Here is a 15,718-nt window from a genome sequence, read left to right as displayed (position 1 = left end):
TAATGGCACTGTGACCTAACACTTAAAATTCCCTTCTTCCTCGAGATCTCCATGTGTTAGAAGGATGTTTGAGAACATCTAGCCAATACTGTTTGGGTGTGTGCAGCAGAATATCCAGATTTTTATGGCATTACTTTTTTTTTTCTTTTTTTTTTTAACAGCAAAATACTTCCATTTAAAACAGCATATGCTCATTTTTAAGCCTGGGAAGCTCCTAGAGTGGTTTAGCAGCAAAGGGCTGCTGAGATATGCAACACCTGCAAGTTTCTGCTACATCTGCACTGAGCACACACACTGAGGAGCCTGGCTCTCCATGAAGGCTGCAGAGTGTCTACCGCCAGCCCACCATTCCAGATGTTGTTCCAGTCATTCCCACTCTTTTAGCAAGGCAGTCTCTGGTGGACCTGTGGTCGGATACATGACACAGGTGAAGTTTTATGTAGGACCACGAGGTCCATACTGAGAACTGAAATGTTGTCTGCAAGTGTTAAAGAAACCACTGACTTAGTGATGTGTATCCTGAAGTAAACTTTTGCTTTCCTCTTTAAGATGAGGTTTGGCAATTATAGACTACCAAAGGGAGAGCCTGGTCAAGAGCAAATGTTCTCCTTCCCTGAATCTGGAAGACTCCTGACTCCAGCTTTAGAGCCCTGGGCAACAAAATTGATCCCTTAACATCATGACTTCAGGAGAAGTAACATTAGTATATGCACCCATCAAGTTTTGAGAACCTGACAAGAAAATGCCATCAATTCACAGAAAGCCAGTTGTGCTATTGCTTGCAAAGTTTCACCTAAGAGGCACCAAAATAACAACCCACAAGCTCCTTCTGCAGGATGAATGCTTTCAGGGCTGTATATAACATTCCTGCAGGCTTGGTGACCTCAGGCAACACCACTAGCAACAGCTAAATTGTGTCAACTGGCATAGGGACTGGCTCCCCCGGGGGACACAAAAGTGTAGTGTGGCACAGACCACACAGAAGCCATCCCTCTCTCTTGGCAAACAGGCCTCCAACACTGCACAAACCTTCAAAGAGGCATAAGAAAAGGCTGTCTTAACAACAAGCACTTGTACTGCATGTGTCTTTTTAGGGTTCCATTCACAGGAGGCTGTGAATACTTGACTGAAGCATTGTTTCTTTTGATGCAACCTTTTTATAAACAGTGTTTCCCTAGAATTTCACATGACAACAAATAGAAGAAAATGTTCCATTTTATTTTTAATAGTTCATTTCTCAGATGTAAAAAGTTTGTCCCAAAATAACCAGGAAATTATAAAATACAATGTCCACATGTTTATACTTGTAATTTTATTCCTGCAGGAGACTTGAGAGATGAAACAAAAGTTCAAAGTAGCATTTTATTTCATTTCAAAACATGTTACTTCTGAATAAACTTAAAAGGTCGAAAGCATTTAAAAGTTCTAATGGTGGTGGCTTAAGAGGAATCTTTCCAATTGTGAACTCCTTTGCTTCAAACTGTTGCCACTCTTCAGCTGACAGTTCGCTCTTGGGTGTGAATAACTTCTCTGAGGCAGGGCTGGAGTTGGTGGCTGCAGCAGATGCTGAGGTGACAGGATGCCCAGAGGCACTGGCGCGCTGTCCAAATAAAGCACCGCTGGAAGGCGAGCCAGAAGGGGCTACGGTGGCACCAAAGGCTCCAAAGGCTGCTGGAGTGGTGCTTGCAGAGTTCACAGCAGAAGCACTGCCAAAGCCTGAGAAGCCAGAAGTCCCAAAGCCACCAGCCGGGGCAGCTGCTTTGAAGGAGAAGGAGGCTGCGGATGGAGTGGCCGGGCTGCCAAAGCCAAGGGATTGGGGTGTGCTGGGAGAGGATGCTGTCCCAAATGCAGGGGGATTTGCAGCAGCAGAAGAGCTCCCAGCAGCAGGGCTGCTCCCAGATGATGTTGAACTGATGAGGCTGGAGCTGGCTTTAAAGGAGAAACTGCTTGCACTGGTACTGCTGCTGCTGCTGCTTACAGGAAAGTCTGCAAGTAGAGAATTGACAAAAAATTTTAGAATTGGCTCCCCAGGGATACTAAACCACTGCTGTATTTCAAAGATGCAGTAGCAAACTACAGAAAATGTGTACATGTTTTGGCTCTTAGAACAGGAACTTACTTGACAGCCCAAAGCCTGAGGTTTGCTGTCCTCCCATTCCAAAGGCAGGTGCTGCTTGAGTGCCCGTGGTCTTGAAAGCAGAGAGCTGAAAAAATTCCAGAGACATACATGAAAACTAGATTCCAAAACAGGGAACTGTCTCTCAGTAAATAGCTGAAACAAAAGCAGAGCTGCCCAGTCCTACTGAACCCAACTCAGACCATGCTGGACAGTGATCACTCCTCACAACTGCCTGTTCCTGCAGTGCTTTACGTGCTCCAAGGCCATACACGCTCTGCTCTGCAAAACCCTCCAGAAATGCAGATCTGTTACAATGGATTGATCTTTGCCTGTCAGTCACTGACCTGATCCCCTCTGGGAGCTCTCATTCTCACCTCTTACAATTCCAGGCTCTGCTCCGTGACTGCATTTAGGGCACAGCTTTGACTTACTCTGGTCTCTGTCCTCAGCACATCTGTGTCCATGACCCTCTCCTGTGGTAAAGCCCAAATCCTGCTTGTCCACCTTCAGCACTGAACAGACCAAGGGCTGGGATCACATCCCTCAACCTTCCCTGCACTTCAAGCAACCTGCACGCAAAGAGAGCCACTTCCTCTGTCTCCCTGGATAATTCATATGGGCTTGAACTCAGGCATTTGCTTCTGCAAAACCATCTCCATTCACAAGTGTTTGTCACCTTCCCAGCACCAATGACTCTTTCCATCTTCAAAGGGTATCCAAAGGCTTCTCTCCCACCTATTCCTCAATTCTGACATTGGCCAAATGCTCCATTTATCCTAAGGTGTCCTGAAGGGGAATTCTGGTGCAGCCTGCTGATCTTCTCTTGGAAAAGTCAACATCAGCACATGGCAAAAAAAAGGCGTGGTGGGGATTGGCCTCTTCCTGGTCGTGTACACAACCAGATCCCAAACTGAAGCTCTGGTTGTTTTCATGTGGCTTGCAAGGAGAGTATTCCAAAGCTGGGATCCAGCTGCTGCCTTGCTAACCTGGAACCATCCCTATGTACGTTTTTCCTCAGTTAACTGAAGGGGTTTGTAATAGCACCTGGAATTCACTGATTTCAGGAGTCCAGAGAATATGCCCAGGTGGCACATCACAGTTGCCACATCTCAGAAATCTTTTTAGCTATAATAAACATTTGTGTAAATTACTTCATTAAAAAATTACATCAGGCACAGAGACATGTTGCCATTTTTGAACACTTACCAAAGCTGCTTTTGTTGATGCATTTAAAGCTTTCAACTGAAGTAGCCGATTTTTCCATTGTAGTGCTAACTTCTGGACAGCATCCATCTGAAAAGGGGTAAATAAAACCATGGTTTTATTACTGAAGACTTAAGAGTCATCTGGCAACTGAAGGGAAAAAAGATATCTAGAATTAGAAAAGAAATTTCATTAACCCAATAAGATATATTCTTTCCTAAAACTTCAACGTGAGGAGCTGATGTCTTTGTTTTTAACAGAGAATTCCTTTAAACTCTCTTACTATTGTCCTTAAATCAACCCTTTTACTTTACATAGGAGTAACATTCAAACAAGTTCTGGGACTTTTCAAATCCAAGTTCTATTTTTTTCTGAATTAGATGCTTGGGGGGAAAATGACACAAAACAAGTTATGTAAGTTTTATATATATGAGAACAGACTCTTCCATCTGGCCTTTCCACTTATGCACTCACTCACTAAGCTGAAGTCCTAAGATTTACCTTAGCTTCTTCCTGATTTTCAGAAAAAAAAATACTCACTTTCAAAACGCTGTAATTTAGAACAGTTCCACTGTATCATCCTAAAATAGTTACTTTTGATGAAATTAACTTCCTTAATTTAAATCAACTCCCTCAGTGTGATCTATCAGATAACTGCACAGAACAGTGCAGCAAAAAATGGTATCTGTGTCTTGATAACTGTGATTTAGTATTAAGCAAAACCCTAAAAAGTCTTCAAACAACATTTCAGGAATTCCAAACCAGAATTTCCTACATTTATACTCAAGTTTAACACATCTAATTTGATGCCTAGCCTAATCGAATTTTCCCTAAAACCTAGACAAGTAAAACACCTAGTGTCACAAATGCCTGCAAAAATTGAATGAGTAATCTTTTTATAGACAAATTCCTTCATTTTTCAAAAGAGTCTTACATCACAAACAACAATAATTCTTTTGTGTCCAGTCACATGCTGGAAGATCATGTTGCTTGGTATCTGCTCCTATACAATAAACTGGAAAATTCAGATTTTGACCCAGTATAAGAATAGAAACATGGAAAAGACATGCTGCACTTACACATCTTGTATGAGAACTGTATCATACAGTTATCACCTAAACACCGAGAGCTAGGAAAACTTGCATTTACTGCTTTGATGAGATCAAAATTTATTTATTTATTTAAATAGACATGTAGAGCATATTGTTTATTATTTGTTATTTATTATTATTTTAGTTTACTATTTTAATTGAAGTTTAAAAAAATTACGTGTCTCCTGTCTCTAAAAATGCAATTCTAGTAAATCTAAACCTATGAAGCAAGAATGGTGACAAGAGCAATTCCTTCTGTAACACAGAACCAAGAAGAGGAAAGAGTGCAATGTAGTTTGAATTAATTTGTACTTGCATCTCTCCAACAGCCTAAATTTCTTTCCTGGTACAACACTAAACTCTGTTAGCTTCCTTGGTATTGACAGGACTACAAGGAAGGAAAGATTTATACACTTTGAGAGGTGTTTTATATAAAAACATATGCCTTACTTCCAAACGAGTATATACATATCTGTTTCTAGAAAATAAGTATCTGCTATTTTCAACATTAATTCCCTGCAACAAAGGTATGTAAAAGAACAAGGTCAAATTCTATTTAAAGCACCAAATAACCACCTATAACAATCAAACTGACTAATAGTGTATAAGGCATTAAACTTCTGAGACAGGATTCAAGTAACTTCTACAAATAACACACAGGAGCAGGGACAAGATTCATTCAAGGAGTGTCTAGCAGCTGTTTTTGCATTCACTTTGATGCAGAGGAATTGAAAAATATTTTGCCATTCTGATAATTTTCTAGAGTTGGAGATAAATGAATCATGAGTTGCCACCTGAAGAACAGTAACAAGTCCTGTCCCAACAGTGTCCACACCAGCCAACATTTTATAAATACTTACATAATTCCCAATGATATTGTTTGCTCTGCTGTCATAATACTCCAGACGCAGCTCTTCTGGTGAGACATCTGAAAAGCCTGCAAGGACAGGAAGAGTCAAAAACCTCCAAGAAAACAGATTGATACTTCCAACTGCCCTCTACTGTTATGAGGACAGGGACCTTGATACATTGTCTCTCCTAAGAGAGTTACAGTCAGAGACAAAAAAAATAGATTCACTACAGAGTGTCAGAGGGGTGAAAGTCCAAACTGAATTTGCAATCAACTAATATTCCTTTCTGTTGTATCACAAGGCAAATCATCACCTTGTAAATGGTTGCTCAGAGGTACAACAATGCTGCAAGTCACAGAAACATCCTCAACAGCAGCAATACACAACACTGAAAATTATTACCTACCTGAGACGTTCGGCTTTTCTTTCATTGGTGAGTAACATGAAAATATCCATTGTCCAGAAGATTCCCAAATTTCCATGTCTTTCACTACACATTCTCTAATAAACAAAACAAAATCACAGATGAAGGTGAAATTGCATGGTGAAACCAAAAACACCAGTAACAACCAATTCAAACAATTGGTTTCAATCCAAATTTAGAGTAAAAAACCTGCTACCATGAAAACCAAGTGTTTTCTTAATGTAATCTTAAAAAAAATAATGGAAAGTGTTTCCAAAGCCTTGCTTCTTTGGGAAATCACACTGCTGCTTCTCAGTACCTGCCCTGCAGGTACTGGTCACTTGTAACTGATTGTAAAATACACCTCTGTGAAACCAATAGTTTTGCTGTTGGCAGAAAGATTCATTGTCTTAAGTGACAAAAAAAAAAACCCCAAGTAAAATAATTAGTTTTCTTAAAGGGGCTCTGATTTCTTATTTTCAAACACTGAAATATGTTCCCTTCCTTATCCTCCTGATTGCAACTTAAATACCACACCATCTTACTAATATCGCAGTTGACTGTCTGCCCAGTCCAGGTCCCAAACAAGGGTCACTTCCTCCCCATGCCAGCATCATTCCAGAGAACCAAATGAAGTGATGTTCTCTATGCTTCGTCCCAGCTTTCTCCTCATGATCCTGTCCTCTGCATTATCTCTAGGAAGTCAGTGAGCTTTCAACCTGCTCATTCTAAATGCTTCCAGTAAGACAGGACTGTAACTTACAGAAGTCTCTCCTCTTCATCTTTAGAGCCATCAGCGACACTCTGACTGTTGGCTAAGGCAGAGAACCTGTTCTGGGAAAAGTCTGCATTTCTGCTGCTGCCGCCTGATGATCCAAAGTCAGAGGAGCCAAAAAATCCTCTTCCGTGATCTCTGCTGCCACCCCATGTATCAGACTTGAATGAAGATGGCTGGATAACATTGCTGTATCTCTGGTTAGAGGCACCCCATCCTCCTCCTCCTCTTCCGCTAGTAACTGCCAATTAAAACAAACAAAAAGCAAACAACAGACATTTTAAATCATTAAGATATGAATCAACATCAGCAAAAACTGTAAGTCTTACAGTGGCAACAAAAAGTCTGAAATTACAACATAGTTTTTTCCTAATAAGTTAACCTCATTATTAAGTCAGCTTAACTAGTGAGTTCCCAGGGTAGTTCTCAAGCCCGGCTTCTCAAACGGAACAGTCTGGGTTGGAAGGCACCTTTAGAAGTCATCTAGTCCAATCTCCCCTGTGCCTTAATGAGCAGACATCTTCAACGACATCACCGTACCAACAACTCGTGGCACTGCAGAAAGACACTGGCTCAGTTTTGCTTAAGTTGTTTCATGAAGTAACTATCCCAGCAGCAAAAGATTAAACTGGACACACCATAAGTTAATGTTAGGGGCTCCTGCCTCCATAGCTACAGCAGGGGCTCTGCTCCAGCACAGGGAGCTCCTGCGTTTCATTCTGACACCTCGGACACACCTGTGTGTGTTGTTACAGGCAAACCCCGAGCCTCCTTCCAGCAGGAATAAGGGCAAGTGGCTGCAGTGACTTTCTGCCATGCCATCACTGCAGCCCTCCGCTCTCTGTCGTGCCCCTTTCCTTCCCAAAGCTCCCAAACACCCAGAGGAGATGAGAATGGAAACAGCCTTCACCAGGTACAACACACAGCTGCTGGAAACTTGCTCGCTGCTCATGAGAACAGAGTTTTCCAAGCCGTTTTCCCACTACCTTGCGGCACATCCCGCAGTCACGGAATCACAAGATCAATTAAGTTGGAAAAGAGCTCAGACACCACCGAGTTCAACCTATGACCAAACAGCACCTTGTCAACTAGACCATGGCACAAGTGCCACATCCAGTCTTTCCTAAAGCACCTCCAGGGACAGTGACTGAACCACCTCCCTGGGCAGTCCATTCCGATGTTTCGTCACCCTTCCCGTGAATGCCCAACCCAAACCTCCCGTGGTGCAGCTTAAAGCTCTGTCTCCTGGTTGCCTGGGAGAGGAGACCGACCTCCCCCTGCCCACAGCCTCCTTTCAGGCATTTGCAGAAATCCAGAAGCCGCCCCCAAGTCTCCTTTTCTCCAGGCTAAACACCCTCGGCCGCTCCTCACAGGACCTGTGCTCCAGAGTCTTCGTCAGAGCTCAGCTCGGCGAGTGCCGAGCCACAGGCCGCCGCCGGCACCCGCCCGGCCCGCTCTGCTCCGGAGCTCCCGCCGGCAGCGGCCGCACGGAGCGCCCGGGACGGGCAGCCCCGCGTCCAGCCCGGCCTCCCGCCCCGCCCCGCCCCGTCCCGGCGCGGTGTGGGTACCGTGGGCCGGGGGCGGCCCGGGGCGGCCCGCGCCGCCGCGGGGGTGCTCGTTCCAGCAGCGGTCCCCGAAGCGGCAGTAGCCCCGCAGGAAGAACTGGCACACGCCCATGGCCGCCCCGCCGTCGCGCGGCTCTGACGCGCCGGGCGTGCGCCGGGCGGGCCGCGGGTGGGGCCGGGCCGGGCTCGGCCCCGGGCCGGCCTCCAGCGAGAGGCGAGAGTGCGCTGGCGCGCACATCCAGTCAAAGCCAGGGGTAGGACAGTAACACGCGGCTGATAAAGCCAAATACGGATTTGATTGTGCTGTGCAAATGCGCAGTCACGGACACAGTAAAATAGCCGTCCCTCGGCTGTGCCCGCCCCTCTCTCACATAAGCTCTTCTCCACACAGCTTGCGCGGTAGAAGGTTTCTGTGCTGTGTTGCTGTGTCTTTACGGGGAGACTAAGGCATGTATAGCCCGTGGCTACAGAAGCAGCAGGGTCGGAAGAGACCTTTAGGATCATCCAGTCCAACCACCAACCCAGCCCTACCACTGTAATCCACTAAACCACATCACCCAGCAGATCCAGGCGTACATAAACACCCCTAGGGATGGTGATGTTGTTCGCAAAAATTGGATTAACTACCCAGCGATAAGCCAATAATTACACATTTGAAAGACTGTTTATTTCACAGTTGCGCAAGCCCAGGTGCTAGATGGTGTTCCACAAATCAGGCACAACAACTATCAAAACTTTTTCCATTTATACATTTTAGCAAACAAAGGAATTAGCATTCGTTGGCTACAAGTTACACAGCTCTCTTACTAATTCATATTCTATCTTCTATTGGTTAATTATTCTCTCACTTCTCATGTCAATTAGGCTGCATGCTTAGTCTTTCTGTCTTTGTGGGCCCATGGGTGTCTTGGGTTGGCGGTCCATGAGCTGCTGGTCACAGATTCCCCTGCTGGAATTACCTTTTACCCAGTCAGTGCTGGTTTCAGCACAGTTGCTGAGTTGTTTTTATTATTTTCTTCCTTATCTTGGGGGTTCTGACAAATATTCTTGTGGTGTGTAAATTCTGCGTTCTTTGTGTCCACTATCAGTGGTAACTCCTTCTTCCCAGGCTTTGTTAACCTCACCCAGGTCTGAGATCACTGAAGCATGTCCAGCCCTGCACCCTAACAAGGCAATTCCACCTACAAGTAATTTGCTTTTCTAACACATGAGCATAATTTAGAGCTTGCCAGCTGCTATCTGTCTCAGGGAATCTCCTTTTCTGTTGATTAGGCTTGAAAGTATATAAAGATCAAGCATTAACCAACATCCTTTCTTACAAAAATTGTATCACATATCACAACAGTGACTCCACCACTTCCCTGGGCAACCTATTCCAATGCCTGACCACGCTAACAGTGAAAAACTTTTTTCTAATATCTGACCTGAATCTCCCTGTCTCAGGTTGAGGCCATTTCCTCTAGTTCTCTCACTGTAGGTACAGTATAGCTTGGAGATGTTGAGCTGTTGCTGTCTGAAGTGTATAAAGGTGGCTGGCTGGCACACAGAGGCTGTGCTTCATTTAGGGATTCACTACCCAGCACCCATGTGCACAGCCATGTAACAAAGATCCCTGTGCATCAGGCGCAGCATCCCCAGCCAGGCAAGAGAGGGATTGTCCTGCTCGGCTCTGTACTGGGGTGGCTTCTTCTCAACTCCTGGGGGCAGTTTTGAGCACCTCAGTATAAGAAGGATATAAAGCTGGTAGAGAGCATCCAAAGGCGGCCAGTGAAGATCAAGAAGGGCCTTGAGGGGAAACCGTATGAGGAGCAGCTGAGGACACTTGGTCTGTTCAGCCTGGAGGAGATGAAACCGAGTTGCAGTCTACAACTTCTCAGGAAGTAGAGGGGCAGGTACTGATCTTTCCTCACCACTGACCAGTGGCAGGACCTGAGGGAATGGCCTGAAGTTGTGTTAGGGCAGGTTTAGGTTGGGTATTAGAAAAAGGTTCTTCACCCAGAGGCTGGTTGGGCACTGGAGAAAGCTCCCCAGGGAAATCGTCACAGCACCAATGTGACAGAGTTCAGGCACATGGTGTGACTCTTGGGGATGGTCCTGTGCAAGGCCAGGAGTTGGACTTTGATGATCCTTGTGGGTCTCTTCCAAGTCAGGATATTCTATGAACTCTGTGTGTGAATCTGCTTCTTGCACCCAATAGAATCCATATTTGGGAGTTCTGGGTATCCAGGTGGGATGGCCAAAAGCCTTGACTGGACCATCTTGCTTCCTCTGGCAATGGAGAATTGGATGAGACAGACTGCCGCGTGTACTGACCAACTGATTGATTGCGGACTCCTTCAAATCCTCTCCAGTCTCAAGGCGGTGAGCAACTCAAAGGTGCAATGCTGCAGAGAGACTCAAGTGAGTGCAAAAAGGGGAACAGAATTCTTAGACTGGTAGGTGCACCAGTGTTCCTCTTTCAAATGGTGTATGTTTAGCAGTGTAACCAGTTAGGGGGACTAGGGTCCTGTAGCTACTGAAGGTCAGGACCTAAGGGTAAAGGAATTGCATAACTTGAATGTTATTAAATTAAATCATGGGAACACACCAATCCACAATTCTTCCCCATAGCTGTCTAGGATGCATCCCAAAAAACTGGAATGTGTTTAGGGGACATCCAGTCACTAAAGATAAAATGAAGAGATATTGTCAGCACTAGTGGCCACTTTATAAATTGGAGTATGAGGAAAATGTGTCATTGCAGATTAGTATTATTTTACAGTGGATGTTGGAAAATGGGATGATGTTTTATGTGCAAATGTTAGTTCCCATCATTCCACACCCCTAAAACAGCAGGATGGAGATGGATAAAGAGGATACAGCTCAAAATATAGAGCACAGACAAGCAGTGAAGGCAGAGCATCAGCCAATTTTTTTTTTTTTTGTGGACATGTTCCTTGTACTACTTTTGATTTTTTGAATTGGAAATGATCTGTTGGTTCGTAATGAGAGAATCCTGAAGGAATGTATCAGCTTTTGGAAACTATCATGCTGACTCATAACCCTATTGGTGGGATATGTAGGCTATATTGAACCCCTTTTTAATATGGATGAGAAGAGAATGGTATTAGAGAAGGCAAAAGGATAGGCATAGGTTGTGGGCTCTGAAACAGCCCCTCCTTTTGACCTGAATCCATATGCCATTTGTGGACAGGAAGGGTCAACATAAAGATGTAAACATTAGGATGTTGGAGGATTTTGATAATGAGTGAAGGGGACTGGAGGAAATTATGGAGGCATCCCTCACAGATGATCTAGTTTCAGTAAAGCTGGGGTATAAAACAGATCTTTGATAGACAGTGAAGGCACACATTCAGTAATAACTATCAGTGAGGGCGCACCAATAAATTTACAACACCAATTGTTGGGGCAATGGGGAAAAAAGCTTTTGTGGCCAGTCCTACATCCCATGGAGTGTACATTTGGAGATAATACATTGATACAAGAGTAGGTTTTAAATACCTGACTGAAACATTCTTTCTTTTGACACCATATTTTTCATATAGTCTTTGTACAGAATTTCACAGGACAGCATACAGAAGAAAAGGTTCAATTTTAGTTTCAACAGTTTATCTTTCAGATGTAATAAGTCCATCCCAAAATAAGGTTCAAAAGTTTATATTTGCGCATTTGTTTCTGCAGAAGAGAATTGAGAAAAAAAATAAAAATTAACAACATTTCAGAGTAAACTCAAAAGGTCGAAAGCATTTAAAAGTTCTAATGGTGGTGGCTTAAGAGGAATCTTTCCAATTGTGAACTCCTTTGCTTCAAACTGTTGCCACTCTTCAGCTGACAGTTCGCTCTTGGGTGTGAATAACTTCTCTGAGGCAGGGCTGGAGTTGGTGGCTGCAGCAGATGCTGAGGTGACAGGATGCCCAGAGGCACTGGCGCTCTGTCCAAATAAAGCACCGCTGGAAGGCGAGCCAGAAGGGGCTACGGTGGCACCAAAGGCTCCAAAGGCTGCTGGAGTGGTGCTTGCAGAGTTCACAGCAGAAGCACTGCCAAAGCCTGAGAAGCCAGAAGTCCCAAAGCCACCAGCCGGGGCAGCTGCTTTGAAGGAGAAGGAGGCTGCGGATGGAGTGGCCGGGCTGCCAAAGCCAAGGGATTGGGGTGTGCTGGGAGAGGATGCTGTCCCAAATGCAGGGGGATTTGCAGCAGCAGAAGAGCTCCCAGCAGCAGGGCTGCTCCCAGATGATGTTGAACTGATGAGGCTGGAGCTGGCTTTAAAGGAGAAACTGCTTGCACTGGTACTGCTGCTGCTGCTGCTTACAGGAAAGCCTGCAAGTAGAGAATTGACAAAAAATTTTAGAATTGGCTCCCCAGGGATACTAAACCACTGCTGTATTTCAAAGATGCAGTAGCAAACTACAGAAAATGTGTACATGTTTTGGCTCTTAGAACAGGAACTTACTTGACAGCCCAAAGCCTGAGGTTTGCTGTCCTCCCATTCCAAAGGCAGGTGCTGCTTGAGTGCCCGTGGTCTTGAAAGCAGAGAGCTGAAAAAATTCCAGAGACATACATGAAAACTAGATTCCAAAACAGGGAACTGTCTCTCAGTAAATAGCTGAAACAAAAGCAGAGCTGCCCAGTCCTACTGAACCCAGCTCAGACCATGCTGGACAGTGATCACTCCTCACAACTGCCTGTTCCTGCAGTGCTTTACGTGCTCCAAGGCCATACACGCTCTGCTCTGCAAAACCCTGCAGAAATGCAGATCTGTTACAATGGATTGATCTTTGCCTGTCAGTCACTGACCTGATCCCCTCTGGGAGCTCTCATTCTCACCTCTTACAATTCCAGGCTCTGCTCCGTGACTGCATTTAGGGCACAGCTTTGACTTACTCTGGTCTCTGTCCTCAGCACATCTGTGTCCATGACCCTCTCCTGTGGTAAAGCCCAAATCCTGCTTGTCCACCTTCAGCACTGAACAGACCAAGGGCTGGGATCACATCCCTCAACCTTCCCTGCACTTCAAGCAACCTGCATGCAAAGAGAGCCACTTCCTCTGTCTCCCTGGATAGTTCATATGGGCTTGAACTCAGGCATTTGCTTCTGCAAAACCATCTCCATTCACAAGTGTTTGTCACCTTCCCAGCACCAATGACTCTTTCCATCTTCAAAGGGTATCCAAAGGCTTCTCTCCCACCTATCCCTCAATTCTGACATTGGCCAAATGCTCCATTTATCCTAAGGTGTCCTGGAGGGGAATTCTGGTGCAGCCTGCTGATCTTCTCTTGGAAAAGTCAACATCAGCACGTGGCAAAAAAAAAGGTGTGGTGGGGATTGGCCTCTTCCTGGTCGTGTACACAACCAGATCCCAAACTGAAGCTCTGGTTGTTTTCATGTGGCTTGCAATGAGAGTATTCCAAAGCTGGGATCCAGCTGCTGCCTTGCTAACCTGGAACCATCCCTATGCACATTTTTCCTCAGTTAACTGAAGGGGTTTGTAATAGCACCTGGAATTCACTGATTTCAGGAGTCCAGAGAATATGCCCAGCTGGCACATCACAGTTGTTACAACTCAGAAATCTTTTTAGCTATAATAAACATTTGTGTAAATTACTTCATTAAAAAATTACATCAGGAACACATACGCTGCCATTTTTGAACACTTACCAAAGCTGCTTTTGTTGATGCATTTAAAGCTTTCAACTGAATCAGCCAATTTTTCCATTGTTCTGCTAAGAGTTCAACAGCATCTGTCTGAAAAGAGAGAGAGAAAAAAGGGCATATTTTTATTATTGGGGCAGACTTTAAAATAAAGAAGGAAAAAAAAAAGTGGTCTGTCAATTGAACCAAACAAAGATATTTATTTAGAATTCGAAAAGAAACTTCACTAATCCAACAGAGGAATTTTGCTTTCCTTCCACTTCAAGATGAATTTTTTGTAATTAATATAAGATTCCTTTAAATACTCCTACTGTTGCCCTTATATCAAATTTTTATGTCTTTACATAAAGAGCAATATCAGATCAGACATCCTGAGCCAGAGATCTCAGGCAAAAAGATCATGGTAGGGTAGACCATATGGACCAGCTGCTATTTTGGCATTCTCTTTGATGTACAGGAATTGAAGGATATTTTGGCATTCTGTTCATCTCCTAGAGTTGGGAGATAAATAAGTCAAGAGTTGCCACCTGAAGACTGGTAACAAGTCTTATCCTAAAGACTGTCCCCATGAGTCATCATTTTTAAACTGCTTACACATTTCCCAATTATACCGTTTGCTGCCATAGTACTTCAGATACAGTTCCTCTGAAAGAAGACATCTGAAAAGCCTGCAAGGACAGGAGAAATCAAAAACTTTCAAGAAAACAGATTAATACTTCTAACCACCCTCCATAGTTACAAAAACAGGAGCCTTAGTACATTGTCTTGTCCTGAAACAGTTACAGTCGGAGACACGAAAGATTCATTAAAGAACTCCAGAGATGTAAACGCCCCAGATGAATTGGCAAACGCCGGCTCTTTGAGCGGGAATAAAGACAGGCAACGGCAGCCTTCGGCTCTCCGTTAAGTCCCTCGCCTTCCAAAGCTGCCCAACACCGAAGCCGGTGAGAATGGAAACAACACGCAGCTGCTGCACGCAGCTCCTGGCAGCAGAGATGCCCGAGCAGGTTTCCCACGGCCCCGTGGCCCATCCCGCAGTCCTTTCGCCAGAGCACAATCCTGCGAGCGCGAACCAGAGGCTGCCGCCGACAGCCCCAGCCGAGACCCGCCCGGCCCGCTCTGCTGCGGAGCTCCCGCCGGCAGCGGCCGCACGGAGCGCCCGGGGCGGGCAGCGGGGCAGGCGCGGGAGCCGCCCGCAGCCCCCGCGTGCCTCCCGCCCGCCCCGCCGCGGCACGGAGGGCCGGGGGTGCGGAGAGGCCCCGCCCCGGGCCCCGCAGGGCCGAAGGACGAGCGCGTCCGACTCGCGCTGCCGCCGCCCAGGCGTGCCGGCGACTATTCACCCCTGGGGACAACGGGGGCCGCGAGTTTAAAAGCGGATGCCAAACAGATAAAAGAGCCTGTCCAGTCTAAAAAGGACACGGTTCCCTCCAGAATTCCAGTAGCTCGGAATCAAGGAGTGGAGACACCCGGAACACGTTTGGTGGCCAGGAGAAGTGAAAAGGCAAGGGAAAACAAAAAAAGTCGCACGACCTTCACTTACTGCTGAATAAAGAAGGGAGTTGCAGGAACCACAATGGAGGCCGTGAGTGCATCTAGTCCTGTCTGTACAGGCAGAGTTGTCAGGATGAGGAAGGAAACGAGGAGTAAGTCTACAAAGAAGCACTGACTTTGAAAAACCTGGATTTACTTAGGAGAAGCTGGAGGAACTTCAGAACTAAAACAGAATAAACATCCACAGCAAGAGCAAGGCAGAGGCAGGCAAGCACCAAATTTTGAAGTTAACTCACTAGTCTCATAGAAACAGACCTGAAAAAATCAGCAAGTTAGAAGAAAGGTGACAAAACTATGATGCAGCTACAAATAAACTAGCACGGGAGCAGGACAGATGTCATTTGTATATTTTTCCAGAACTGGGAAGAAGCACACAATGTTGATGACACCCGGAGCTTGAGAGCTGGACTTTGAGGCTGCGTGAAGAAATTTACCATCATGTGGGCTGGAAGCATTTACAGAACTCTGTGCTTCTAAACCAGAGATGAATAACCATGCGCAACTTCTGAAG

The 15,718-nt window shown here is 45.3% G+C and overlaps 2 protein-coding genes across 3 annotated transcripts; both read right to left on the bottom strand.

The window, feature by feature from the left end:
- Nucleotides 1–1,197: 1,197 nt before the first annotated feature.
- On the bottom strand, nt 1,198–8,164 carry LOC119697138 (nucleoporin NUP42-like). Of its 2 annotated transcripts, none has more exons than XM_038127369.1 (7): nt 8,011–8,164; nt 6,431–6,683; nt 5,671–5,765; nt 5,274–5,350; nt 3,326–3,412; nt 2,120–2,204; nt 1,198–1,986 (listed from the first exon to the last, which is right to left on the bottom strand). In XM_038127369.1, the coding sequence occupies exons 1-7, from the start codon at nt 8,117–8,119 to the stop codon at nt 1,373–1,375; spliced, it is 1,320 nt and encodes a 439-aa protein (XP_037983297.1). In that variant the 5' UTR covers nt 8,120–8,164; the 3' UTR covers nt 1,198–1,372. The 2 variants fall into 2 exon arrangements, with proteins under 2 accessions (XP_037983297.1, XP_037983298.1); XM_038127370.1 differs by lacking the exon at nt 8,011–8,164 and adding an exon at nt 7,353–7,965.
- Nucleotides 8,165–11,498: 3,334 nt separating this feature from the next.
- LOC119696933 (nucleoporin NUP42-like) lies at nt 11,499–12,921 on the bottom strand. The gene is made up of 3 exons (XM_038126891.1): nt 12,889–12,921; nt 12,458–12,542; nt 11,499–12,324 (listed from the first exon to the last, which is right to left on the bottom strand). The coding sequence occupies exons 1-3, from the start codon at nt 12,919–12,921 to the stop codon at nt 11,726–11,728; spliced, it is 717 nt and encodes a 238-aa protein (XP_037982819.1). The 3' UTR covers nt 11,499–11,725.
- Nucleotides 12,922–15,718: the final 2,797 nt, after the last annotated feature.

The sequence above is a fragment of the Motacilla alba genome, chromosome 2 (genome assembly GCF_015832195.1).
Source record: "Motacilla alba alba isolate MOTALB_02 chromosome 2, Motacilla_alba_V1.0_pri, whole genome shotgun sequence".
In the NCBI taxonomy this organism is placed as follows: Eukaryota; Metazoa; Chordata; class Aves; order Passeriformes; family Motacillidae; genus Motacilla; species Motacilla alba.
This window is presented reverse-complemented; position numbering and strand designations above follow the sequence as displayed.

Bases quoted from the DNA above. Each gene is read 5' to 3' on its own strand.
- LOC119697138 (XM_038127369.1), bottom strand. From the start codon at position 8,119: ATGGGCGTGTGCCAGTTCTTCCTGCGGGGCTACTGCCGCTTCGGGGAC. The intron at 6,684-8,010 runs GTACCCACACCG...TTTAATTGGCAG, and splicing joins CGGGCCGCCCCCGGCCCACG to TTACTAGCGGAAGAGGAGGA. The intron at 5,766-6,430 runs GTAAGTTACAGT...TTTGTTTATTAG, and splicing joins GATGAAGAGGAGAGACTTCT to AGAATGTGTAGTGAAAGACA.
- LOC119696933 (XM_038126891.1), bottom strand. From the start codon at position 12,921: ATGGACACAGATGTGCTGAGGACAGAGACCAGA. The intron at 12,543-12,888 runs GTAAGTCAAAGC...GAATTTTTTCAG, and splicing joins TGCTGAGGACAGAGACCAGA to CTCTCTGCTTTCAAGACCAC. The intron at 12,325-12,457 runs GTAAGTTCCTGT...CTCTACTTGCAG, and splicing joins CTCAGGCTTTGGGCTGTCAA to GCTTTCCTGTAAGCAGCAGC.